The following is a 26,507-nucleotide window of genomic DNA, read 5'->3' on the forward strand; positions in this document are numbered from 1 at the left end:
ACAGCGTCGCTAAGATGCAGACACGCTAAAGACTGGATGTCGTATCTTAGCGCTTAATTCCAACTTTGATCTGTTAGCCATGGGTGCCAAGATTGCGACCGACATTAAAAGTAGAAGTAAGAAGACGATTAGTTTGAAAAGGAAGCTGGAGATAATAGTGGTAAGTCTTAATTGCCGCTGCGGGTTTTTTGGTGTTTGGATGCTTTGGAAAACAGCCTGTGTCGTACACGATTAAGGTGATGCAACACCCAGTAATGCCTACACGTGCTTCTGTATATGATTTCTCCAGCTGTGGTGTCATAAATGATGGTACTATGGGGGGTATTTGTTTGAGTGGGACATCACTGAAGGCTTGAGTGTGAAATGCAAGGACCACCACTGATATACATACATACATATGTATACACATAAAATACTGCAAAAACGATCAAAATACCGCACGTGGGTTAATGACGGTTGAGTGACTCGTTTACATTTCTATCATATCAACAGACAAAACACTTTAAATCCCCGCGTCCAGGTCGAAGCGTCTTTTGAAAACATTTAGGAACGACGCTCATATCATCGGGGTCTCAAGGTAGCGCCGGGTCGCGTGGACGTAACGATCGGTTCGCCTCAACCTCACTCGACCCGGGGACAACCAATGAGCGCTCAAGGCCGCCCGTCAGGTGTCGAAGGGCCCGGATGAACATCTTCCCGAAGGCTTCTTATATAACAAAGACGGAAGAAAAATTAGCACGTGCAGTTGCAATTCACTCCTGCAGGTGGCAGGGATTTGCACATAAAATACAACGAGCAATGTAAAACCATCTTTAAGTACTACATTAAATAATTACTTGAGTACTAACGTACTAGTAAGTGATTACTTTAGCTACTAAAATAAAGAATTACCAAAGTAACTGATAGCTTTAGTACGTAAGTAATTGATTACATTACTATTTATATACTCCAGTAATTGATTATTGTTTCAATTATTTCATTTCGTACCCGTGATTGTTGTTGTTGTTGTTGCTTTTGAAGACTGTGACCATTTTAGGCAATTTTGGCTTCAATTAGTTTTTGTTGTTTTTTTTTTTTTAACATAAATGACAATTTAGCTCACACATCAAAATAATTAATTATAATGCAACCTAACATGTCTTTTGTGAACATCACAGACATTATAGTATTCAATTAACCCTTGTGCTATGATACAAATTTCGGTCATTCCTTCGATTTTTTTTATGCCTCCGAGCATTTACAAGATTAGGGAAAAAATTCAGGGAATAGGTTGCAAAATGAGTGCAGAAGAGTTCATGTTGAAAGCACAATTTTGTCAAATTTGTTTTTGCAGATCAAGACAATTAGCGTTTCAATTAACCCAACTCGTTTAATGAACAGCAATTAAGTCAATTTGTTGTTGTTTTTTACATCAAGCGCAAGATCCTAACACCTTTTCTGACAACATTAAAAGCAATTAAGTCCGCGCGTAATGTTTTCGTGGACGGCAAAAACAATTAGCTTCAATTACGCTAACGCGCGCGTTTCGTGAAGATCAAAGACAAATGAGTCCTCCGTTATTGTTTTTGTAGACATGAAAGGCAATGGGAGGGGGACTTCAAAGAACCTGACATAATTGTTTGTGAAAACATGAAAGCCGGCGAGGTTTTTAATGAAAACATGGCAAGTAGCTCCAAATGTGCTGAGACGTGTGAGTCCTCCTCTCCGGCGCCGACGCTCCATACATCTCTTGCGCGGGAAGCTGTCCTCGCGTTGCCCGGAGAGTGATGTCCCACCTCCGTCTTGCCTGCCTGAGCTCGCCGTCGCCAATTTGCGGGACAAAATGCTGCCGCCGCACAAACACAAGAGACTGTGTCATAACTAAATTGGCTTATTTTCACGGCTGACGCGTCGGGAGGGATGAGACGGCGGCCTTGATAAAAATCAAACCCCGCGCACGCGGACCGCCTCTTCATATCCTCCCGCGGTCGCCGTCGGAGCGCCGTTAAACACGCGGCTTAAAATAAATAACAAATTGCGAATCTGGGCCGGTGACCGATGGATGTCGTCGTTCAAAGCAACGACGGCAATCGATCATTCAAAAAGCTTTTAACCCTTGTCAAGTATCGTGTCCGTTTTGGGGACAAATTCTTCCAGCGGCACGTCCCATAGTGCCGTGTTCAAAATTGACATGACGTCACCATCTGGGTGAAATTTCAGCTCCCTGGTATCTTCTTCCGACGCTTTCGCTGTTATGTGAAATGCCTTTGATGTAAGGATCATAGGGTTGGACAAAATACAGTAAGTATTCGCAAAAAGGGACCTCGGTCCAACAGAAATTCCAGAACACGTAAAAAAAGATATACTGTACGCATTAAATTTTCTACGACTATATTACATTAACGATGGATCCGTGGCAACGGAACTTCCGGTACCCGGAAACCGGACGCTATTCAGAAGATGTTCTCACTCGATACTACGCTGGCAGACATAAACCAATCCAAGAACCTTACGTAATGCATTACTGTACATACGCAACCGGAGAACCTTACGCGTTAAGTACAGTACGTACAACGGGAACAAAATAGCATTCGCGTTCCCTTTTATTTCTGATCGTACATTTGAGCATGCACCTTTTATTACGGTGCGCCCTACGTACGGGTTGAACCCTACGTTATACACCTTGTACGTACACGGGCAGTGATGAACCGACCGGAAACCGTCACGTAGTGCGTACGATGGGAGCAAAACAGCATTCGTGTTCTCTTTTATTACCCATCGTTCGTTTGAGGGCGCTCCTTTTAATACGGTGCGGCCCGTGTATGGGTCAAGTACAAAAACACATCCCATAATCAAGACGTGCGGTGGTATATTGTTAGGTGCGGAAAATATGGTAAGTTATTTTGTAAAAAATCAATGAAATTGGGTTCAGGGTTGGGACAAAAAATGACTTATGAGGTTATGTCCCAACCAGCAAAATAGTATTTCATTCTTGCAGTGAGTCACGATTCCAAATTCGGTAGCTCTGCGTTATTACATCGCCATATATGAAATGAGTGGAGGATAAAAAGAGACGGGCGGGCTCGCACGGTTTCAACTGCGATTCGCGCGCGCGCTGGCTTCAGCTCAAAGGACGCGGCGTTCACGTCGGATGAGCTTCCGCGCTCGATGTTTCGGCAGCAAAGCGGCTTAAGAAAGAGCGGAACAGGTATGACGGGCCGAGCCGTAATAGTAGGCGAGTAGCCTTGTTTTTTCTTTTTTTTATTTGACAGCTTTCCCGAGGCCCGCTGACGATGACAGACGGAGAGCCAATGTTTTTCTTCACCGACGCCGAGGTAGGAAGGGATCAGTGTCACTCGCAAAAAAAAAAAAAAAAGTTTGGACGCCGCCAAAGCCTTTGATGCGCGAGAAGTTGGAGATGGCGACGGTTGTCATTCCCATAAGGGACGGACGGGCGGGAAAGGAAAAGAAATGATGGCATGATCATAAATAAGTCATGTGACAAGAGTCTGACGGGGGAGCTCATTTTGGATAACAACCCAATTTAATCTATGCCAACAAAAAGATAGTAAACGTCGGAAAATAACGCATCATTTTAATCAGAAATAAATAATGAAATGTTGAGTTTACCATAATGTGGATATTTGTTCACATTATTTTAGATTTTCTGTTTATTAGAATCATAAATCCACAATACTGAATTGAATGATCATTATTTTTGTAATAATGAAGAGAATGGTAATTACATAAGACAGCGTTATTTATATTGCTTTTACTCTATTATCCTATATATATACATATATACATATATACATACATATATACATATATACATACATATATACATCGATCGATTTAGCACTTTAAGATTCTTATTTTAATGATACCCACCATTATCATCAAGAAATGATACCATAAATTTAGCAGTCAAACTGTAATTTTCGGTCATTTCAAAGCGAATTCATTCCAATTGTGGGTCTGCTGTATATATGAGGAATCCGGTGAGAAACTCAATGCCATTTCACACTGGTAAATAATATATTAGGGTGAGAAAAAAGCAGACACTTTTGTCGCGCGGGAAACATTGCCCCCTGGTGGTAGGATGACAAAGTGCTTAATTTGACATGTATAGCCTGCTTTTAAAATGTTAAAGACCAGCTTAATTATCGCGATTGAAATTCGATTCATTGTGCAGCCCTAGTTTGCGAGATAAGTTGAGAATTTTTGTCACCGGCACACAAGCTGAGTATTTTCCATGACGAAAATTCTTGTCCATGGCACTGTAAGAGTTAAAAGGTGTTTCTCAGAACACTTTCTGAATTCTCAAGCATTTTGTGGCTCACATGACTGAGTAAGCCAGTTATACACCCTGTTAGTGGAATATCCTCCCTCTGAAATTCAAATTCCGACTTAGGCCTCTCCAAAGGAAGTAAAAATCAAGCTCGGACGGCACAAACACGACACCAATTAAGGGTTTCAGATTTTCAATTTGCCGCAGATATTTTTCCATTAACTCCCCCTAATATGATGCCCGCAAGTCTGCTCAGAAAAGACCGCCGCTTGTCCCAAACGCGATTGCCGAATCCGTTCGCCGGCGTTTGTGTTGCGCAAGACAAACCCTGGGCAACATCGAAAGGGATTATGGAAAACGGCGAAGCGCGAGGGAGTCGCCGGCTTCGTAATCGCGAGCGTGCCGCACATTAGCCGCATTACTTCTGCTCGCGAGCCGCTCAACACGACTTTTTTTTTTTTCCCTGACATTTCGCAGGAATTAGGCCGGTGCGGCGAGCAAGGCGGGGCGGCGCGCGGTGTCGGGAAGACGTGGGACCCGACGACGCCGGATCATTAATGAACTCAAAGGTTAATGTGCAGGCCGGGCCCGGACGGCACACCAATTAAACCGGCGCGCTGAAAACACTCGCCGAACATGTTTAGTGTCCTAACCAAGCGGGCCCGCCATCTTGAAATTTGACATGCGGTGACCAGATGGGTGAAATTTCAGCTCCCTAGTGGCTTCTTTCAAAGCTCCCCTTTCATGTGAAATGCCTTTGATGTTAAGATCTCAAAGGATTGGCCGAAATATCGCACATGGGTTAATAGGGCAATAACTGCAAATTTTCGTGTGCAAAGTATCATGATAGCCGATGTGCGGAATTGTCAAGATTGCGATTCAAGCAGTGGCATGATACTACCTTTATTATGTGTGTGTTGATACTAGAGAATTGTCCTAAAATGTAGGATCAAATGATATATGATGATCATATATCATGATCATGTATCATTTGAGCCTACATATATGATGATCATATATCATTTGATCCTACATTTTAGGGCAAACTCTAATCACAAATCCTCTAGTATCAACACACACATAATAAAGCTAGTATCATCGTATTATAATGTATGAAAGTAGATGCATCGCGACACTAGCTTTAGATACCAGTAGGTGGTATTCGTTCCTGCGGCGAGGTTTTGTCTATGTGTCTCAATGGAATTCATTGAATTCTTTGAATTGCGGGACTGCACAGTATCATGCTTCAGCATTGTCAATGAAAGATCTTGTTACAGTTTGAAGTCATAAATTTAAAGCTAACTTGTTTTTAGCTGCGTCGGCAGAATGCAGATGTCCCCGCATTGATTTCCAAAACTGTTCCTGAGTAATTTTCCAGACCCAAACAGCAGCGAAAGCGGTGCGAGCGTCCGCCTTGCTTCGAAATGAAATCCGCCGCGTTTGTTGCGATATTGAATGAAAGTTTTTCTTTCTTTTTTCCCTTTAATGGGAGCTATTCAGTTAAGACGCGCGACATCGGCAAAATAGACTTAATAGAATTCAAGGGGTGGACCGCATGGAGGTCACGCTGGGCCTTTTTTCCCTCTCTCTTTTCTATCCTGGAGAGAATGTCTAATAACTCGTCTGTTATCCGCTGAACTTTGACCCAATGCGCTCGATATTAAGCGCCTGGAAGAAAAATGCCCAAATAAACAAAATAGAAACAGAAAACCCGAAAGCTCGCGCAAAACTTTGCCCCTCTCGGCGAAGAATAATTGTCAATTTATTGCCCCATAAACAAATGATATGACTGATATCAATGCGGATGGAGATACTTCTAGTATGAGCGGGATCGTGATCAGAGCTGCGTGAAAGGCACTTTTTAGTGTTTTGTGCAAATACAGAGGTACATGTTTTGATGACGTTGACATTTTTGATTCAAGTACTACCGGAGGAGAAGTGGTTAGCACACTTTGATTCACAGTTGAGAGGTTCTGCGTTCAAGTACCGTATGAATGATGCTACGCAAGGTTACATTCATCCATTCATTATTTCGCTGTGGCCGATTAGTGCGGTGGGTCAAGTGAAACACATCCCAGCTGAGAAAAGTGGGGTACACCTTGGATCAGTCACCTATAGAAAAATGAGTACAGTAATCCCTCGTTTTTCGCGGTTAACGGGGATCGGAACTCCCCGTGATAAGTGGAAAAAACGCAAAGTAGCGTATGGGATTAGATAACAACTCCCGCCCTCATGGGTCGATGGTCACGCCGGCAGCCAATCGGGTGTCTTGTAGGAGGGCCCTTCTCCCTCATGACACTCAAACAAACGCGAAAGGAGAGGAGAAAAGATGTCTTACCTAGATTTATTTTGTAGTAAATTGGAATTTCCAGTGTAACTGATTCTTACTACGTTTGGTCAGCTACAGGCTTTACTCCTAATTACTATAACCGCGGCTCTCCGTTAGACTGCAGCCAAAGGGATGGGAAGGGGAGGGATAACAGTACAGTTACTGTATGAAGTTGAATCATTTAAGATTTTTGTAAATATACGGTATGTACTGCAGTAGTTTAACATCGGAGGAGTGCCCGTGGCAGCTGCATTTATAGTTAACTCACCAATTGGTAATTAGGAGTCTTTATGTTGAGAATGTGGGCAGAACACATGCCAGTTCCATAAAGGGGCGTCTGAATCAAGATTTGAGCACGGAACCTTACTTTTCCCACCGCGCTGCCCTTCTCGGGGGTCCCTCTGCGAGCAAAAAGTTATTTGAACCCAACCATGCCTAAAAGCACACTGTAAAGGACAAGCTTGCTAATTATTTTGGAGAGTGACCCCAGCTTACACTTTCAGCGCTTTTTCGAGGTGAAATTCAGCATTTGCCCGAAGGCTTTTTTTTCTTTCAGTCCTTCACAGTGGTCAATGTCAGACTTTAAATAAAGTTTGACTGCGCTGTTCCTGATCCGTTCTATAGGAAAGGTCAGCTACTACAGCGCTCCGTAGTTCCTTTGGTGCACGGTGAGGTCCGTCACGCCGTGGACCTGCGTGAGCTGCTGGCAGTGCAAAGACGCTAGTAATTTCCTGGGCCCGGCGAGCGTGGGCACTAAGTGTTCAGTCAGTGAGACGCTGGCTCGGCTTCCGATATCTCTGAGGGAAAGGATCGGAAACCACGGTTAGGAAAAGTGCGCGTGTGTGCGCGGCATGTTTTTCCGCTCACCCGTAATGAATGTTTCGAGCGGCGGCAAGGCCCACTCCCTCCACGTGAAACATGACCGACTTCAGCACTCGAGGTAGCGGGTTAGTGAAGGAAATTTCCACCGCCATCTTCTCCCCTATGACGGCTTTTCCGATGGACTGAACCAAAGTAGAAGTTCATTTTGACATTCTGAAGATCATTTTTGCAGATTTCATTGTGGAATGTACGTCATCTAAGCTATAACAAGGAAATCCATGATCACAGCCATTAACTTTTCTGGGGTTTTACAATACCATGAGTTCCTGCTTTATTTTGAGGGGTACATTTCAGTACAGTGGAGCCCCGGGTTACGGCGTCCCCGGCTTACATTTGTCATGTTACAAAGTGGAATAGTTTTGAGTTTTTGCGTCCCCTCTTTACGGCATTCTGACCGCTTTACAGCGTCAGCAACTGTCACGATGAGGGGGGTGGCTATGTTAATGTTGTTTTGCCTCCCTCTTCAGGCGGTTTTAAGCAATTGCTCTTATTTTACGTTCGTGACAACTTGCCAGCGCTGCAACGCATCACTAAGATGTTGATCTGCTACTGATCGGCGTCACGGTGCGACAGCGGGAGGTGCTGCGTTTACCATTGTCTGTAGCTAGAACAAACATGGCAGCCACCGGAGAAGTGCCACCCCCCATGTAATATAATTTAATGATAACAAGACCTATGATTACATTTAAAACATGCTGTCGGTCATTAAGAACACATTTATTTGCAAGTTTGATTAAATTTATAATTCAATGTAGTCCTTTTTCAATAAAAAAATGTAAGTCTTACGCAGTGTCCCTTTAAGGATGGACAGCTATACCGTACAGTATATTTTAAATATATGTACACATACAGATGCGGCCTACCTTGATAAGCAGGTCTGGCGTCCTGAGCCGGAAACTGAACTGAGTGGCTAGAACCCGCTGTGTCTCCTTGACCCGACCCGACAGCGTCAGCATGAGGGCGGCCTGGTCCACTAGTTGGTCCTTGTAGTCTTTGTACTCGAGAGTCCACTTCAAAACCTCCTCTAAAGGAATAAAGACGACATGCGTCATAGGGAGAAAAAAAAAAGGCCACTGCAATCCCACAAGTGACTGACAGCTGTGCTGATTGGCGCTGCCATATGATATATTGTGTTTGCGCTCAAAACCAAGTGAGGCAGACGGCTGATAAAATTGTGGCAGAGCCATCAGCGCGTCCTTCAAGGTTTAAATGTGCTGGAAGTGGGAGGTTACACTGCGAGCTCATAAACAATACGCAGACTTCATAGAAAAGAAAGCGCTGAATTCAAAGCGGTGAATAGGGAACTACGAAAAACACGCCACAGTGAAGGCATCGGTCAGAATAAGACTCGCTAAAAAACAACAAGGATATATTGGGGTATGATTGTGAAGGCACTCGCCGTCATTGGGCATCAGGGTCAGATTGGCGCGTTCCGTCTTGACGGTGGCCTTGTGAACGCCGGTGTAGTACATGACGGCCACCTGGCTATGCAGGACCACATGCCGCCGCTCGGAGCTGCTGTTTCGCAGGGTGAGGGTCAGCTCGGCGTCCTGCCCCATCTGCGGACCGTCGCCGTCCATCGCCACCTTGATGAACACGTCCTCCGCCTCGGCAGAAGAGTACGCGTCCGCCTTGGAACCGTAACGGCATGCTGTTTCCACGGCGATGCGCTCCGCCTCCGTTCCTGATAGGAAAACAGAGCGGAACCTTTTCAAACTTTTCAAAGCACTGACCTCTGACGCATACGCTGATACGATTGTCAGAGTCGTGCAGGAACATGCATTTTCTACGACAAAGGTGCGAGCCCGATTCAAATCCGGGTCACAAAGGTCTGAATCCAAGGTCACAAAGGTCGGGGTCCAATTCAAGTCGACTTTTGAGTCGCAAAAGTCCGACTCCGAGTCAAGTCAGTCACGACGGAGACCAAATCAAGTCCAAGTCGCAAAGGGCAGAGTCTGAGTCACGTCCGAGTAGAAGCGATGGCGTTTTTGTTTAATTGGAAGTCATATATCGTTCGGCCGTTCTCACCTTCGGGATGCTTGTAAAGGTGCGTGATGTCGCTGCGTTGGTCCGAGCCGACGGCCTTGGTGCTAATGAGGTGACCCACGACCTTTTTCTCGCTGTGTATCTTGGAGAAGGTCCCATCCGGATTCCTCTGCCAGTAAATTTTGTCGCTGTTCACCTGACGATGCCCGGAGGGGAGAGGGAAAAAGGAGCTCAGCACAGATGCGAAGTGTCACTTTTGACGAGCGCCATATGGTGAGCGGCGATACGCGGCGCGCGCAGGTTCGCTGTCAACGCTCAGTCGGCCTTGTCCTGTACGCGCTCCGGTTTTGTCACTTGCGTAGGTGGCATTGCTCGCTTGCGGGACTTATTGTCTAGCTCTCGTAATATTGTCGAGTCAATTCCCTAGCGGGCCTCTGGTTAAAACCAAATTCCCCGTTTGTTTTTTAGGGAAGTGGAAAAGTAACAGGGGCTAACCAAAACAGCAGCACCCACAGAGCTCAGATGAAATATAGTCCTATCGTCTGAAATTTGACGTGTGAATTTTTCGTCTTGCGTTCTGCAGGGATATGCAAATGAACGCCCCCTCTCTTATAAACGCACCCTCGTCCGATCCCCGTCCACTGACCTCAGCGAATACAAACTGGGCGTCGTGCTTGAGGAACACCTGACCGTTGCGGATGGCGGCGAGAGAAGCGGGGCCGCAGCGGAAGGTGCCCTGACTGGTCTCCTGGGGAGTGGCGTCCACCGCCTGCCAGCCGCCCATTCCCGGAGGCAAGTCGTGACGAGCCATCCAGCAGTCGTTCCATACGTGGAAGTTCCTGCGTCAATCAACATTTTAATACTGTATAGATAGATAGATAGATAACGTTTTCAATGAAAACACCTGTTAAGGATTATTGTACTTTCATTCAGTCGATGACTTATAGGTGTAAAACTAATAACATTGAAATGCTGTGGTAAAATAAATACAACAAAATGCTGTGCCCCACTTGTTTATTACATGATAAACAACAGACTAAGTTAGCATGCTAACGTTCCTGAGCTAACTAAGATTGGATGGTAATCAACTCAATTCTAACTGCGATTTGTTTTAAATGATAATCAAAATTCAACATATTTTTTAGCGTACCTGATATAACTTTAAAATTACCAAACCACATTTTTGTCGAGTAGACAAACTAGCATGCTAACGTTCCCAAGCTAACGCTCAGCTTTGATGCTAATCTCGACCGCAATGCTAATTGCTAGTTACGTTAAAGGCTAATCAAAAAACAGTATATTTCTAGCATCTCTGCTATAACATTCCAACTACGAAACCACATTATTGTCAGTTACATGATAAACAGTAGAATAATTATCATGCTAACATTCACAAGTTAACGCTAAGCTTCGATGCTAACCTCTAACGCAATGCTAATTGATAGTTATGTTAAAGGCCAATCAAAAGTCAACATATTTCTAGCATCTCTGATACAAAATAATAATCGCCAAACCACATTATGTTTGCTATTTGATCAACATTCCTGATCTAACGCTAATCTTACACGCTAATTCGCTAAATCGATGCTAATCGAGAGTAATCTTAAATGCTGATCCCAGCTAACGCTTGCTTGAAAAACTACTTTGCGAAGCTAACCCTTGAACGAAACCATCGTTCGATATTGGCACCTGCAAGGAATCCTCACTTTGCAACCCTAACCAAGACGTAAAGCCTTATTTTATACTCTGATGTGGTTTTGAAACCCTTTTGTGAAGCCCCATTTTGAAACCCCGGGTGCTGGGTATTAACACTGGATTGTAGAATTGACCTAGTCCGATGGGTAAACGCTGGAGTTTAAACTACCGAGAATTGGGTTACAACCTTATCAATACTGTATAGCTGCGATAAGAAAAAAAAATACAATATGACAAATGAGGTGCGCAAACCTTAAATAAGAAATGTGGCGGGCATTTAAATCACCAGAGGCGTGAGTCAATCCGAGCCAACTAAACGTCGCCGATCAATATCCGTATGATTTATTTATCGTTGTTTACTTCGGCGCTGAGGCCACATGATGTTGACGCTCTAATGGAACTATTAGATTTTTTTCTTTTTTGGGGGGGGGGGGGGGGGGGGGGGGGGGGTGTATGTGTGTGTGCGTACATACGCATCGCCGCAGTCGTGACTGAGGACTCGGATCAATTTATTTCAGTCACGACCGCGTCGCGGAAGTCAAATAAAATATTTGGCCATGATGACACCAGATGTAAGTTATCATTCCAGGACGAGGCTCACACGAAGCCAATATCACTCGTCCCAATTTTTTTTTCACTATATATTTATTCATGTATATTTTCCCAATTTGGCTGCTCACCAATCATCCATTTCCACTCGGATGAACTGGCGTGTCGCTAGGAGTAAAATTGGACACGGGACGGCGAGGGCACACACCAGACGGAGTCCGAATTGAGATGAGCCAAGGGCTCCAGGTTCTCGTCCAGGTACACATCCGTTGTCAGGGAGACGTCCGTGTCGTGGGCTGAGCTGTAATTGGTCACCGTTCGGCTGGGGATGCCCAAACACCTCAACACTGAACACATGGTCAACATTGTTACAGCTCAAATCCCCTTTCGGCTTCGAGCTGAAAAACAAAAGCCGTTGACTCGTTTCATCCCGGATACTGTACCTCTTAAAAAAACAAATCTTACCGTACCTATTTTAGGTAGTAAGATACTAAAATAATCCATTTCCCTAGGCAATCAATAAGATTGGATTGGATGTCTGGACATTTTGGGACAGAATGAGTTCATACATTGTAATCCTAATTTTGTGTGGTATTTTGACCATTTTTGGATCTGCTAGTGTGATATCTAAGTGATCCTTCCATGTTACCACCACTTGGGTGAAATTTCAGCTCCCTGGTGTCTTCTTTCAATGCATTCTCTTTGATGTAAAATGCATTTAATGTAAAGATCAAAAGATTGCGCAAAATACAGCACAAGGGTTGAAAAAATATGAGCTATTAAAAAAAAAGAAAAAACGTTTATTATACCCGTGGTGACGATCCCGGCAAAGATCCAGCACTGGCCGTACTTGACGGGAGTGCCGTTGTTTTGGTGATATTCTCTCAGTATTTCCATACTTCCGCTCCAGACAGTCGGACTGGTTCCGTTGACGTAACTCCCGGACCAGTTTCCCTCCACGACACCCTGGTCATCGCGAGAGTTGATCTACGGACCAAGAAAACAGGAAAGACTTCGAAAAACGACTTCAAAAAACGGAAACAAATCCACATTTCAGAAAACGAATTACCGAAACCTGAAACGGTCTTCTAATTAGGATGAATTTTGACAAAATACTCCCAAGATTAAGCGCAACAGAAGTTAGCAAGAAATATATTTAGTCTGTTTAAAGGGGCGTGGCATCCTATTCAAATGAGACACTACTACTCCACCCACCCTATAGCCCAATACGGTGTCGATGAAGGAAAAAAAAACCTTGATTGGATTTTCTCCCAAGAAGCTTCATCACCAAGACATCCCAATCCACCAGACACCCACCGGAAAATTGCACAGATTGAAATATGACGATTATAAATCCGATAAAACAAAATTGGATACGCTGGTTATCCAGTATTAAAGGTATTTGTCAAAATAATAGAATCGAAGGAATGAGGCGGCTTATAGAAACGTGTGTCCGTTGCCTCACCATGCCTGACACAACCCGCACCACGTTGACAGGGTCCCCCCACCCCGATGGAGGCGTTCCGCTTTTTTCCAGGACAAAAAGACACGCGGCCAGTATCCCGTCATCGAACTGAAAAGTAGAGGGAAAAAAAAAACCCATCAACGTGCGGCGTGCGTAAGCCACCGTACACTCCTCACCTGCCCGTAGTCCCACGTGCGGACAGCAATTTGGTCCTGCGTGCCGTAATAGATGCGCCCCACGTCGTTGAGGACGTACTCCTGACGTTCGTCTTCGTCGTCCATGAATACTGCGTCCTCTGGTGCCGGCCCACAATAAGTCAAGCGGTCATAGCGGCGGGCAGTACATTTGGAATGTTCAATACCAATTTCTCAAAGACTGGTACCAATACAAGTGTTGACTTTTTCAGTGCTTACCGATATCGCGTACGGATATCTTGGGCTAAACGCCGTGATTTCTACCACATTATAGAATAGAATGTCTTTAATGTCATTGTTTCATTGGTGTAGAACAAAATTACTAGCGCTGCTCCGATTGGTGCATATCAAATTTCCTAAATATATGATGATGCCTTTTCCCAAAATCAGACTCATGTCTCCGAAAACGAATTAATGAGACTTTGATATATTCCAATTCCACAAGTAATTCCCTTCAACCCTTTGACCCCCGTCGGGACGACGCGTCCCCCAGCTTTTTCGAAAAATGGCAGTGGGTATAGGAATCGTAGAAGTAACATGAAATCATCTGACGCATCTGATCAGCGGATTTTTCAAAATGGGTCTATATTGACAGCTAGCACTGTATATATCTCGAATCGGGCGAGGAACACAACGCCATTTCACACTGGTAAATAATATATTAGAGTGAGAAAAGCATGCAAACATATGGGAAACATTGCCCCCTAGTGGCGGGATGACAAGGTGCTTGATTTACCATGTAGTTTGGACGACTTTTTAAATGTTAATATCGACAATGATCAACTTAAATAATCACGGCAGCCAATATCACAATCGAAATTCGATTAATTGTACAGCCGTGTCACAAATACAGCATGAACAATAAATAGAGGAAATATCATCAAAATAAGTCATAAAATATCATGGAATGGAATGAGTCTGTTTGTCCGGCTTTTTTGAGCCCTGCAGCGCCGAACTGCGGATCCGCCAGAATCGGGCCACATTTTACATCCAACCAGTCAAATTTTAAATGACGCACATACAAAATACGAAAACATGCAGTTTCTGAGGAAATGTACTCATCCCGTATCAAAAAAACTTAGTTGGCGAGACAAAGATGGTACAAAGTGAAAATCGATATTTTCTAAATTTGACACGCCATAGAGGTGAGCGTGTTATCACCTCTGCTGAAGTAAAATGATTACAAAAATTGCTTTTTAAAACGGATCTTCAAAATTGTGGAGAAAAAAAAAAATCAATGCCTTGTCGCCACTCGCAGGTGATGCGGACGTGTCCTCCGAACGCGCTCGCTCGGCTGTCAACTGTCAATCAAAGTCTACTCGGAGTCTGGCAAAAATGGATGAGACTTCATCCGCCATCTTTCTCACGCTTACAATCTCCTGCGTATTTGAAAATAAATCTTCGCAAAGATCCCGGTGGCTGGAACGTATCGCGTGAAGTCGTTCCCGGGCTTTTCCGTGTCATGACAACGAGGCGCTCTAAAGGAACTTAGCCGACCCCGCGCCTCCCTCCGTCCGCATTCTGGCATTCAAGTAGAACTTAGCAGCAAACGCTATACTGAAAATGTGACTTTCGGGTCAAATTCAAAAGGCGTACATTGGCCCGCCAAAATAATATCCCATCGTTTCATTTCACACTTGATTAACGGGGCCGGGCACTCCAAAACACCAGCAATTAAAAAGCCAATTTTCCATATGTCTTGTAGATACGTTTCAACGCACTTCAGCAGGAGGGAGAAAAAAACAAAAAAAAAAAGTCATCAGATGGCATTCGCTAGCACGGAACAATGTGTACAACAGGCGCAAGCGTCTGCTGCGCATCCTCTACTGTAAACAAGCATGTTATTGTTATTATTTCATTTGGCTCCGGGGCTCCACCTTGCAGCTGTTTTTCACTGGCTAAATGTTCCACTCTGGTGCACCAAAAATGAGAAAGAGCTAAAGGACCGCGGGGGATCCCAGTCATGCTTCTCGCTTATTAAAAAGTGCCGTCAAACATTTTTAGATTACGACTTTGCCGTGCGTGTTTATTGATAGTCGATAAAAACTAATGAAAAGCTTTCTCGTCCTTCTCAGAGCTCCGGTTCGTCCCGTCTCTCCTTTATTGAAGAGGTCATTTGAAGCCCCGCCCCTTGTGAGAGTCACAGTCACAAATCTGTGTTTTGGAGCGGCCGTGTCAAACGTACGGCCGGCGGGCCGCTTCTGGCCCGCAAACTGGTTTAATCCGGCCCGCGAGATGATTTTGGAATGTAAGCTGAATTTGTTTTCAATGAATGAAAAACTGTTTTAGGATTAAAAGTAATGTTAATGTTTTATGATTAATAGTGATTTTGGACATTGTCAAACAAGAATAGGACATTTCAAGTTGTTGTTTTAAAGTTATGTGTATAAATACATACCATGATTTCATTGGACCGGCCCACTTGGGAATAGATTTTCCCCTTAACCTCCGGGGGAAATTTTGACCCAACTCGCGGTTTTTGATGTTTTTAATGTGTGATATCAGGGGGAAAGCATAGGAAAAAAAACACAAAAAACACTTGAATATTGCAGAGATTGTCAAAACATGGCGACGTTCAATATGCCACGCTGCCGTCCCTTCGAAAAGCTTGCAAACGGGAGGTCGAGAGGTACACCCTACAGGTGTCAAATTTAGCCCATGTCGGGCTCATTTACTGCCATTCGAAATCGGAAATGTTGTCAATTTTTGACATATTGAAAACACGATGTTTTCCTTTCAACGGAAACTCCCAAACGAGGCGCAAGAGAAATTGGCGCTGGCGGCCAACTTATGACATTTGCAAGCCTTTCAATGATTGGCTTAGCCCGGACTCACATAATGCAAAAGTCTTCAAGAGTCATATTACTCCACCGATGACATAATAAATATTTGTATTTCAATTTCATAAATATACGGCGCAGTTACTTTTGCTATTGTCGTATTTTTACGACTTTGTGAAGAAAGGGGGCAGGGACAGAAAGCAGGCGATTCCTTTTCCGTGGTGTTTTCTTACCGTCGCACCAGGGATTGAAGAGCAGGTAGATGTCATTGGCGGGGTCGTGCGCGGAAATAGCACGTCCGCCCGGGCACTCCGTTTCCACCCGGAGGCGATAGCGGCCCACGGCGGCGCCGGCCCAGGAGCGGACGGACAGCTTCATCCTGACGCCGTCCTGCTCCGCGGGGGCGGCCCGCCAGCGCCCGTCCCGCGGCTCCTCCGCCAGGGGGATAATGACGCGCGTTCCTTTTGACACCGTCGGCAGAGGCCCTGAGGGGGGGGAAGCGGCGGCAGGCGGACGCCAACGCGTCTGGTTACGCCTCGGGGATGGGCGCGCCACCGCGCCCGCATTCCTGCCTCGCCGACTTTGCTCGGACAAGAGCGAGGAGGAGAACTCGTGATGCGTTGCCGTGACAAACGCCCGAAAGGCCTTCCTACGTTTGTGCGTTTGCTACTTTTTAACTCATTCAATGCCAAAGACGTATTTTTACATTTTCTGTGTCCAGAATTTCAGTACCAGGAACCGCATTTCTTTCAAAATTATGTATTATTTCAGGTAAAGGATGGCATTTCTCGGACTATAAGCCGCACCGGAGAATAAGATGCGCCAACAAAAAATTAATTTTTGTCATGTATAGACCATGCTGGACTATAAACTGCAAGGTGTAACATCAGATATTTACACAAAATGGTGGTACTGTACATGGAAGTTGTTAAAATAGTTGTTTCCATTAACTCATTCAATGCCAGGGACGTATTTGAACGTTTTTGAAGAGTCCAGACATTAAATCCCAGTTACTTGAGTACTAAATAGATTTTTAAGCGGATTAAGGACATTCATTTCCTGACAATTAAGTATTAAATCGATTAAGTATTAAAACTTCAAAGGACAGTGTATAAGAGTTAGACTGTTTTTTCATTAAAAAGGAGTTTTTTCTTTCTTTTTTTTTTCAAACTACCTGGTACAATATTTTGCCTTGAATAAATGCCTGTGCATTTAGAAATAAGCAGCAGAAACACTCGGATCGTTAAAAAGCTGCACCAACAAAACAGTAACACGCCTGATGGGATTTACTAGTGGAGAGTGCCCCACGTTAGCGAGTAAAATGGCAGTTCAAACTCAAAATTCGTTCTTCGATAATATCTTCTTCTGTCTCCTTCTCTTTACTGAGCGATTGCCCCCTGGTGGCTGGTTAATAAAACTGCATATAATTCGCATTGGACTATAAGGAGCAGGGTTCAAAAGTAGCAGTTTATTCAGGACTTTAGGTACTAAAATATGAAAGCAATTGATTACTTGAGGCACTTAAGTAATTGATTAGCTTAGTGCTCAAGGTTTTAAAATACTAAAGTAAGCCATTACTTTAATACTTCAGATACTTAAGTATTCAAGTAAGCAATTACTTTAGTACTTATTTAATTTAGCGCCAGCCATTTTCCACCGCCCTGATTTTTTTGGGCCAATGAAACGGCCATAATTGACCGATTAATCAGTCGGGCCCCAATTAATAACGCGTTTGTAAGCCATTCGTCCATTCATTGAAAAACTAATTACACAATGAAGCAATTCTTATCTCATTGGGGAAAAAAATCACATGAAGATTTGCTTTCCAAAATTATTCGGATCACCGAAGAACTTGAGCTGTGTCAGGAATTCTGCCTGTACTTGATAAATAAATACTGAATACTCCATTTTGATGGACAACATCAGGTTTTGATGTATTATTCATTTTGGAGGCTTTGGCGTGATGTAAATAATACACAGCACTGCAACGCGCTGATACGGAGTATGTATAATCTACACCACTCGTAGCCAAGTACTGTACTACTAAAATATCAACGTTTCAGCGTTTGGACATTTTTTCGAGGTTTTACTTGACATTCTTGTTTAAAATGATAAGATGTAAAAAGCTCACTGGAATTGTTAGTATGCACACAAGAACTTACTAGCGCACAGACATCATAGATTCAAAAAAATGTCCACTAAAGTGGACCCAAATGAATAAGCGGGCTCAGAAAAATGAATTGCATGAAACCCAAAACATGAGACCTAACTGGAAAGGTTCATGTGTTCTTTACTAAGCGCGCTAGGAATTCAAGTGGAAGCTCCAATCGGTCAAAAGAAAAAAATGTCCACTGCAGTGGACAAAAATGTATACGTTGGGTCAGCAAAGCTAATTTCAACACGTTGAAACACATGAGACGGCATTGGAAAGGCCAGTGTGTCCTCTACTGGGCACACGGGGACTTGGTATGGTGACTCAAATGTCAAAAAATATACACCAAAAACTCATGTCCACTGCACCGGACACAAATGAATAGGCCGGATCGGCAAAGTGAATCGCAATACATCGAAACGCATGAGACATCAAAGGAAAGGCCAGCCTGTCCTCTACTGAGCACACAAGGACTTAGTAGGGTGACTCAAATAACTAAAAAAAATATAGACCAAAAACTCATGTCCACTCCAGTGGACGCAAATGAACAGGCTGGGTCAGTAAAGTGAATTACAACACACGGAAGCACATGAAATATCTTTGGAAAGGCCAGGATGTCCTCTACTGAGCACACTAGGACCTGGTAAGGTGACTCCAATAAATCAAAAGATATAGACCAAAAACTAATGTCCACTACAGTGGACACAAATGAATAGGTCTTGGGTTTTTCAAATCATCTTTTTTTTAGGAATTACTATGTATAAAAAGTAGCAGCGGTATCATGACTTGGTATGGGGACCGTTCAAAATCAGGTACCGGTATCGGTCTGGAAAAAAGTGCTATCGAACACCCTTTTTTTCGATAGCAAGGCAGAATTGATGCACCCTAATAAAGTGTGAGCACATTCATTCCAAACAAACTAAAAGTGAATGTCCTCACTGGAACTGGAAGTGTGACCTAAAAAAAATAAAATAAATAAAAATAAAAACTCCTTCCTGGCTCACTCATTTGCATCCACGCGCAATCAGCAAACAATCATTTGATCTCAGCCGCGGTCTCACTCTGAAAGCAATGATTGCTCGTGCCGTCATTTGCTGTTTGCTTCCAGCGCCCGCCCCCGCCCCCCGCCCCCCGCCCGGAAGGATAAGCTTAGTGAACGGCTTCGGAGCTCGGTCCGCATGGTTAGGGAGGCGCGTGCCGCACGCGTTAATGAGAAAGAAGCGTTTGGCCCCTCAGCGCCGCGGGGGTGCCATAACTTCCAAATAAATGTCAGATTTTCCCCAAATGTGCCGGCAACAAAAAAAAAATTGCCGTGTAGTTAAGTGTAATTTTATACTTGATGGGACTGGCAACTATTTGCATGCCAGCAAAATTGACTGTATATGAAGTGTTCCACAGTCCACTTCAAGATTGGCATGAGACTACTTGAGTGAAACGGGGGGATGGGATGGCGCATTTCAAAGACTTCCCATCTCCAACATGGTAACGGGCTGACAAAATGAAAACCGGTGTTTATGGGAAGCTGTTTCAGACTTTATTCACTAGCCTTGATAAGAATTAGCTTTCTTATTTATCAGGTCAATTTGCTTGGGGGGGGGCAAAATTGCTATTGATGTCACAAGAGGAGACGGCTACAAACATTAAAGCGCAAGAGACGGCATAAACCGCCGGCAAAAATCCATAAAAGAAGCAATGAGATAGTTTGGAGCACCGGTTATCACGCGCACGCCAAAGTAATAAATAAACCGTTGTCCCGGACGACCAATCAGGTGAATGATGTGGAAAAAATGCTTCGGACTAAAAATGAACAGAAAATAAATCCAGTAATAACAGAGGAAAAAGTTGTTGTTGTTTTTTTCCCGGTGCTGTTGGCTATTTAATCATTTTTACTTTTTTAATCACGTTAATCAATTTTTTTTAATCACAATCTATTTTTTATGCTAAATTTGGGACCATATTTGGAAATAATGAAATAAAAAAGATTTGGCTGGTTAATTTGAATTACAACGATAAAAAACTATATCGGTCATGAACTATACTAGCTCTCTTTTTGGGGTGTAGCGATAGATAGCTAGCTAACGGTGTAGATAGCTCACAGCTGTCGTAATTCCATTCTCTAGTTAGCCACCTCTTTTTACAGTACAAAAGCCATGTTGACTCAGTTTGCGTTCTTTGTCTCTAGTCTCTTTTGTTGAGAACTCTCTCTTTGGCTAGCAAATGCATAAGGGGCGGATATGAAGCGGGTCACCGGGTCTCGTTCGGCCCCCCTCTCAAACACATGAAAAACTGTTTTATCGCCACAATCGATGGCTTTTAATTGGTATTCTGTATTTTTTCAGCCAAAAATTTGCACGAGCGAGCCCCACCAAAAAACTATATCTGTCAGACCCTCGTCATAGTCTAAGGGAAGATCTCTTTTTGGATGGTTAGCTAGTTATCAGCGTCGATACTGTGTGTAGCTAGCTATCTAGCAGATGGCAAGCTAGCTAGCTATCCTTACAGCCATTAAAGCCGACAAGGCAAACCTTCTCCATTTATAAAAGACATGTTGACTCATTTTGTGTTTTTGTTTCCAGTCTCTCTTGTTGTCAACTCTAAAAGGAGCTAGCTACATAGCTTGCATCTAAGACATATACAGCGGATATAAAGCGGCTATGGCGTGTCACCGGGTCTCATTTGGCAGCCACTCAAATAAATGATGAAAGATTGCTGCAAAATATTAATCGTTCCCTGGCTTTTAATTAGTATTCTGTATTTTTTTTTGCAAAAAATTGGCAAGAGCCCCACCACAAACTATATTGTTTAGACACTAGTACTAGCAGGGCTAGCTAGCTAGCTAACAGTGTAGATAGCTTGCTAGCTAGCCAGCTATCTTTACAGCCATTTGATCTGACAGTGTGAACGTTTCTCCGTTTAAAAGAGACGTTGACTAATGTTTTTGATTTTTTTTGCCTCTAGTCCCTCTTGGAAACGAGCTAGCTACGTAGCTAAGGCATCTACGGCATACATGAAGCCGTTACGGTGTGTCGCAGACCCCCCGCCCAAATCAAGTTTAGCTATATCGCTACAATATGGTACCGTGATAGTTCTCTGGCTTTGAACCTTTTCAGCTACTGAAAGAAATAGGAAAAACAAATAAACATTAGCGGAAAGACTATGGCTGCCCCCAATTGTCTCGTCTTACAACTACATAGACCTTCAAGTGGCTATCAAGGGTATGGGATTCCCGGCATTTGCTTTCAATCCCGCAACAGGTGACAAGAAGAGTAGCAAAATTGCGCTGCAATTTGCATACTTTCACACCACATGGAGATTTTTTTTTTAAATTACAGCCTAAGATCCCGCCGCTCACAAACCACTCGAGTCAAGTCGGACAGCCTGAAAGGCTTGAATGGGATTCAAACGTGCCAAAAGTCGGCGCCGCCGTTATTTGGAACGGCGCCGTTTGCGCTCGGCTTCGCGCGACCACGTCGGCAGTCAAACGCCTTTCAGATGTCGGGAGCGCCGTTAGTCGCCAGCTGGATGCGTCTTTGTGCTGTCACATCAAACGGGCTGGGACAGTGGAAAACGTGTCCTTCAATAGTAATCCCCTTTTCATCCCTACAAAAACAACGACTAAGAGACTAATTACCTCCATTCAGCAGGTTGCGCTTTGAATTGATTAATTTGTGCTTTTGTGCATAAATCTGGATTATAAAAATGGATGTTCCACTTTCTTATGGGTTGGAATCGGCACATTGTGAATATGAGGAACGGAATTTAGACCAGTTGACTTTTAGTAGGTGAATACAAATATAAATCGCTCGTTTTTTCTTACGCTATAAATCCTGCTATTTATGGTGCATTGAGTCTTATCCGCACGTTATTTTACTAGCCACCAGGGGGCGATCTCCCGGTAAACAAAGGGCAATAGAAGTTGACGCTATCGAAACATTGATTTGGAGTTTCAAGTGCTATTTCACCCGCCGCAAGGGGGCTCTCTCCTCGAGTGAACGCAAGCAGGTGCGTTACTGTTGTGTGGGTGCGGTATTCTAACAATCCGAGCGTGTCTGTGTTAATATGTTGGTGCTACTTTGGTGAAAAAATAGTTCTGAATAAAAACAAAGCTTTTTAAAACTTCCATGTACAATCTCTGTGTAATTATCTGATGCTACAACCCAGGGTTTATACAGTAGGATTATTGCTATATATGACAAAAAAACATTGTTAAATTTTTGTTGGTAGGGATTACAGCAGTAAAATTACGGTAAAGTACATATTTGCACTTTTTTTTTCCAGAGTTCAGACATGAATTCTCAAGCACTTATCTACCATATTTACAATTTTTCCTTTATTTGTGCTGCTTTTTAATAAAACTGATTCTATTCTTTTTCTTATCCATTTCAGCAGCAAAATCTTAAAGATGAATCGATTATTAACGAAGTAATCTTTAGTTTTCACAAAACCAAGCGTATGATGTGGATTTTTGCAGAGCAAAACACGTCGAACATTTGTGCACTGTTTCGTCTAATCCTTTGATATTTACAAAGGCATTTTACATCATTGAAAGGAGATGCTAGGAAGCTGAAATTCCACCCAGATGGTGACATCATGTCACAGTTTGAAACGGCAGGACCACTCAGTTATCCCACCTGCCATTCCTTGACTAAAATACTGCAAAGCAGAATGTGGAAGATTTTGGACACAAAAAATGGACACAATAAGGGTTAAACGCTGTAACCTTTTCCATTTTTGAGCAACCTCCATGTTTTCTATGTCATTTTAAATTGAATGAAGTGTCGAATTCTCTCAATTGGTCAATTTTCAAAGCCTGTAAGTCTGCAAGTCTACTTGTTTCACAGAACCTCGGCGAAGGTCCGGCTGAACCTCATACATTTGGCGGCTTCCAAATGCGGCCGCGCGCTAACTCCAGTCAAGTCCTGCGGTGGAGCGTCGCGCGCAGCTGTAATTGGCGGATGCAGACGGGCCCCCGTGGCCGCGTCCCCAGACGAAACGGGAGGCCCCCGCCGCGTCGGCGGCTTGTCACTCGGAGGGATTTCTCAGAAGCCGGCCCGACGCTCCCTCCGTATCGCCTCTCCTTCTGGAGCATAGCAACTGAGAGCGGTTGCCATAGCGATAGTAGCCCAAAAATCCACCCCCGTCACCCACCCTTCCATCGCTCCGCCGCTGTTTTTTTTTTTTGTCAATCTCCCTCCCCATCTCGCAGAAGAAATTGCGGCAACGGGTCCTTATTTCATTGGCCAAATCCGAAACCTGTTGGCGTTTCCCTCTTTGGATCGAACGGCTGCGCTTTTTAGACTGCGGGAGGCCAATTCTCACACTTGGAATTTGAATTTCCCACTCGTTATTCATAATAAGCGAGGATGGGGCCTTTGATGGGAAATACTTTTTTAAAAATCCACTTTATTTACGTTATCTGTAATGTTGTTTGTGTCCGGACAGTCTTGTTTGTTTCGATTTATCGCCTACTTTATTATTTGCTCGATTGTGGAATGTATTCTGCTCGGGGAAGTGAACGGAATAAGAATTTCATTGTGTAATATTACTATGCGTATGACAATAAAATTCTTAAATCTTGAAATGAATGTTAAAAGACAAAAAAAGACAGTGTAATTATATTTATAATTTATAAATGTATTTGTAGACTCGTTTTTTCTATCGGTTGTCCCTTCGATTAATCGGATAAAATATCAATTTGCATTTAAGCCTTCAGTAATCCCTCGCAATATCACGGTTCATTTATTGCGGATTTTCATTCATCACCATGACTTTTTCTATTGCAGGATTACGATTTCTAGTCTTGTGATTGGGAACGGGACATCCTTAGTTAACACTACATTTTATATTGTCGTGTGCTGCTTTCCCTTTGAAAAATGTTTGAATTTTCTTTCAGTTTTTTTTTTTTTTTTGGGGGGGGGGGGGTGGAACACATTAATGGCATTTCCATTCATTTCAATGGGGAATAACGATTTGAGGCGCGGTCCTGCTCCACTGACCGGTTTTGAGCTCCAGGCGAAGTTTGTCCACGTGGGGCCGGAAGGCTCGCGACAGCGTGAGCCACATGTGGAAGGTCTGCCCTCGGCGGACGATGAAACGCTCACATCGGTAGAGGTGCGTGCGGTGCGCCAGGCGCTCGGCTCCCGATTCGCTTTTCATCAGGTCGATCGATTTCACCTTGAGCGGCAGCTCTGCGGAAACGGAGCACACAGGCAAATTAGAGTCCGACAGAGCTTTCCCACCAAGAAGAGATGGGGTGCGCTGCGGGAAATCAGACGCTTTCCCCGGATTGGCCAATTTTGCGATGACTTAATGACAGGCCGAACAATTAAATGATCCGCAATGGTTTATTGCGGAATGCTGCCATGTATTATTCTTGGCTTAATGCATAATAACCAAACAAAACATGCATAATTGAGGTGCAGGTACTGAGTTTGGCCATGTGGGGTCACCATCCTCGCATTTTTACACAGCTATCTGTGGGTGATGAGTAATGAGAGTGTAGCTTTTCCCACTTCTTCTTCTTCTTCAAAAAAAAACAAACCACAAGATGGCACCAAAGCACTACTTTTTTTGAACGCTCCTCAAGTCAGTTCAACATAGTTCCTCCCTACAAAGACGCGACACCTCTCGAGGCCCGCCACCGCCGAACATTTTGATTATTCGGTCAATTATTAGCATATTTTCCGCACTGTAAGGCGCACCGGATTATAAGGCGCACCATCAGCTTTTTCAAAAAAATTAAGGCTTTTAGGTGCGCCTCATAGTGCGTAAAATACGGTACATCGATAGTTGGGGTGACATTTCATATTGAAATAAATTGACACTGGTGTCAATTTGACCCGACATTTTGCGGTTACTTTTTTTTAAATCATGAATTTTGGGGGGATATATTATTTGACGGCGTATCGTGAGATTTATCTAACATCCTATAGGCTGAATCGGAAAATAGACAATGGACAATATGGCGGCCGTGCCAGGCGCGTACCTCCGAGCTCGCTATCTCCGGGCGCGGGCGCCTTGCCGGACTCCCATTGGTCCTTGCCCTCTTCCAGGCCCGTCACCAGCGCGTTGGTGATGTCATCGTCGCCGTCGGGGCAGCAGCAGCACCGGCCCGGGCGGCGCAGCCAGCGCCCGCGCGCGTTGTCCCGGGCCTCCTCGGGGGACTCCTCGGGAGCCTTCTCGGGGTCCTTTTCGGGGTCCTCGTCGAGCGCGCTGAAAGTGACGCTCGGGAATCGACCCACGGCTGACATGCCGCGCCGCGCCGCGCCGCGCCGCTTTCCTGTGGATGGAATAAGAGAAAACATTTTTCGATATATTCTCTCAGCGGTCGCTGGGCTAACGTTAATGCGCCGGAAATACAGGTTTTGTCTTAATAACGGATTTTTACGGCTGCAATATAGAATTGCTCGGGGTATACTTATTGGAAATGAGAAGCCTGAATGACTTGAGAATTGCGCGTACGTGTGTGTGATGCGATTTCACAAAAGCAGGCTTATGCCGTGGAGATCAGGTTGGAGTTATTGACCAAAAGAACGATTTCCCACCGACGTCTTCATTTTGGGATTTCGGCCGCAAAAAAGAACAAAAATCAAGGTCTCGACTTTCAATTTCCCGCCGGCCAAAAGGCTCAAACCGTCATCGAAGCGTATGGAAATCAGGGATTAGTAGAGGATCTGCACGTTTCAAAGATGGATATGCCAAACTTCAAAAAGCGGATTGCAACTTGGCAACATTCAAATTGCTGGAACGTTGTCCATTTTTGAGCTACCTCAATGGACTGGATTTCATTTTAAAAGGAATTAAATACGCAATAGGAAAACCTCAGACTTCATTTTCAACAACATGAGCTCAAACACACACACACACACAAGGTAAAATGCTTACCGATTGATTAAATGATTTGATCAATCGATTCATCTTTGCACCTCTGCTTGCGTTTTGGGTTCTGCATTTATCCAATCTGAAGGATTTCAGCTTCTTGGCTGCAAATACGCTGCGATTTATTTAGCCCCGTAGAAGAGCAGACTGAAAATATTGGTGTTAAATCACAAGATAATTAAAAACGGAAGATTGTTTATGAGCCGGAAAGACATCACGGCTGTGCATTTTCAAGAGTAAATACGAGAAACGAGTGAAGGCGTTTCCAAACTTTTGACTGGTACGGCACGCTCGTCAGAAAGAAAAAAAGGCATGAAATAATAATGA

General features: G+C 43.9%; 1 protein-coding gene and 1 long non-coding RNA gene across 3 annotated transcripts in view; one reads left to right on the top strand and one right to left on the bottom strand.

The window, feature by feature from the left end:
- On the top strand, positions 1 to 10,437 carry LOC148416443 (uncharacterized). The gene is made up of 3 exons (XR_015866989.1): positions 1 to 160; positions 3,252 to 3,314; positions 10,051 to 10,437. It is a non-coding gene; the product is annotated as an uncharacterized LOC148416443 (long non-coding RNA).
- Positions 6,601 to 26,507, bottom strand: part of LOC148416444 (protein-glutamine gamma-glutamyltransferase K-like) — a 25,565-nt gene continuing 5,658 nt past the window's right edge. The window contains exons 2-15 of one of the 2 annotated variants that reach the window (XM_088425704.1): positions 25,288 to 25,581; positions 24,477 to 24,490; positions 24,299 to 24,374; positions 16,384 to 16,635; positions 13,353 to 13,471; positions 13,177 to 13,284; positions 12,521 to 12,698; positions 11,920 to 12,058; positions 10,114 to 10,306; positions 9,510 to 9,663; positions 8,881 to 9,165; positions 8,345 to 8,505; positions 7,467 to 7,603; positions 6,601 to 7,396 (exon numbers count right to left, since the gene is read on the bottom strand). In XM_088425704.1, coding sequence (XP_088281830.1) covers positions 7,237 to 7,396; positions 7,467 to 7,603; positions 8,345 to 8,505; positions 8,881 to 9,165; positions 9,510 to 9,663; positions 10,114 to 10,306; positions 11,920 to 12,058; positions 12,521 to 12,698; positions 13,177 to 13,284; positions 13,353 to 13,471; positions 16,384 to 16,635; positions 24,299 to 24,374; positions 24,477 to 24,490; positions 25,288 to 25,552 — 2,241 coding nt within the window. In that variant the 5' untranslated portion in view covers positions 25,553 to 25,581 and the 3' untranslated portion in view covers positions 6,601 to 7,236. Of the gene's footprint in view, positions 7,397 to 7,466; positions 7,604 to 8,344; positions 8,506 to 8,880; positions 9,166 to 9,509; positions 9,664 to 10,113; positions 10,307 to 11,919; positions 12,059 to 12,520; positions 12,699 to 13,176; positions 13,285 to 13,352; positions 13,472 to 16,383; positions 16,636 to 24,298; positions 24,491 to 25,287; positions 25,582 to 26,507 lie in introns of both variants that reach the window. The other variant, XM_088425703.1, reaches the window with a different exon arrangement.

Source organism: Hippichthys cyanospilos, chromosome 10 (assembly GCF_059441005.1).
Source record: "Hippichthys cyanospilos isolate Australia breed blue-spotted pipefish chromosome 10, RoL_Hcya_1.0, whole genome shotgun sequence".
NCBI lineage: Eukaryota > Metazoa > Chordata > Actinopteri > Syngnathiformes > Syngnathidae > Hippichthys > Hippichthys cyanospilos.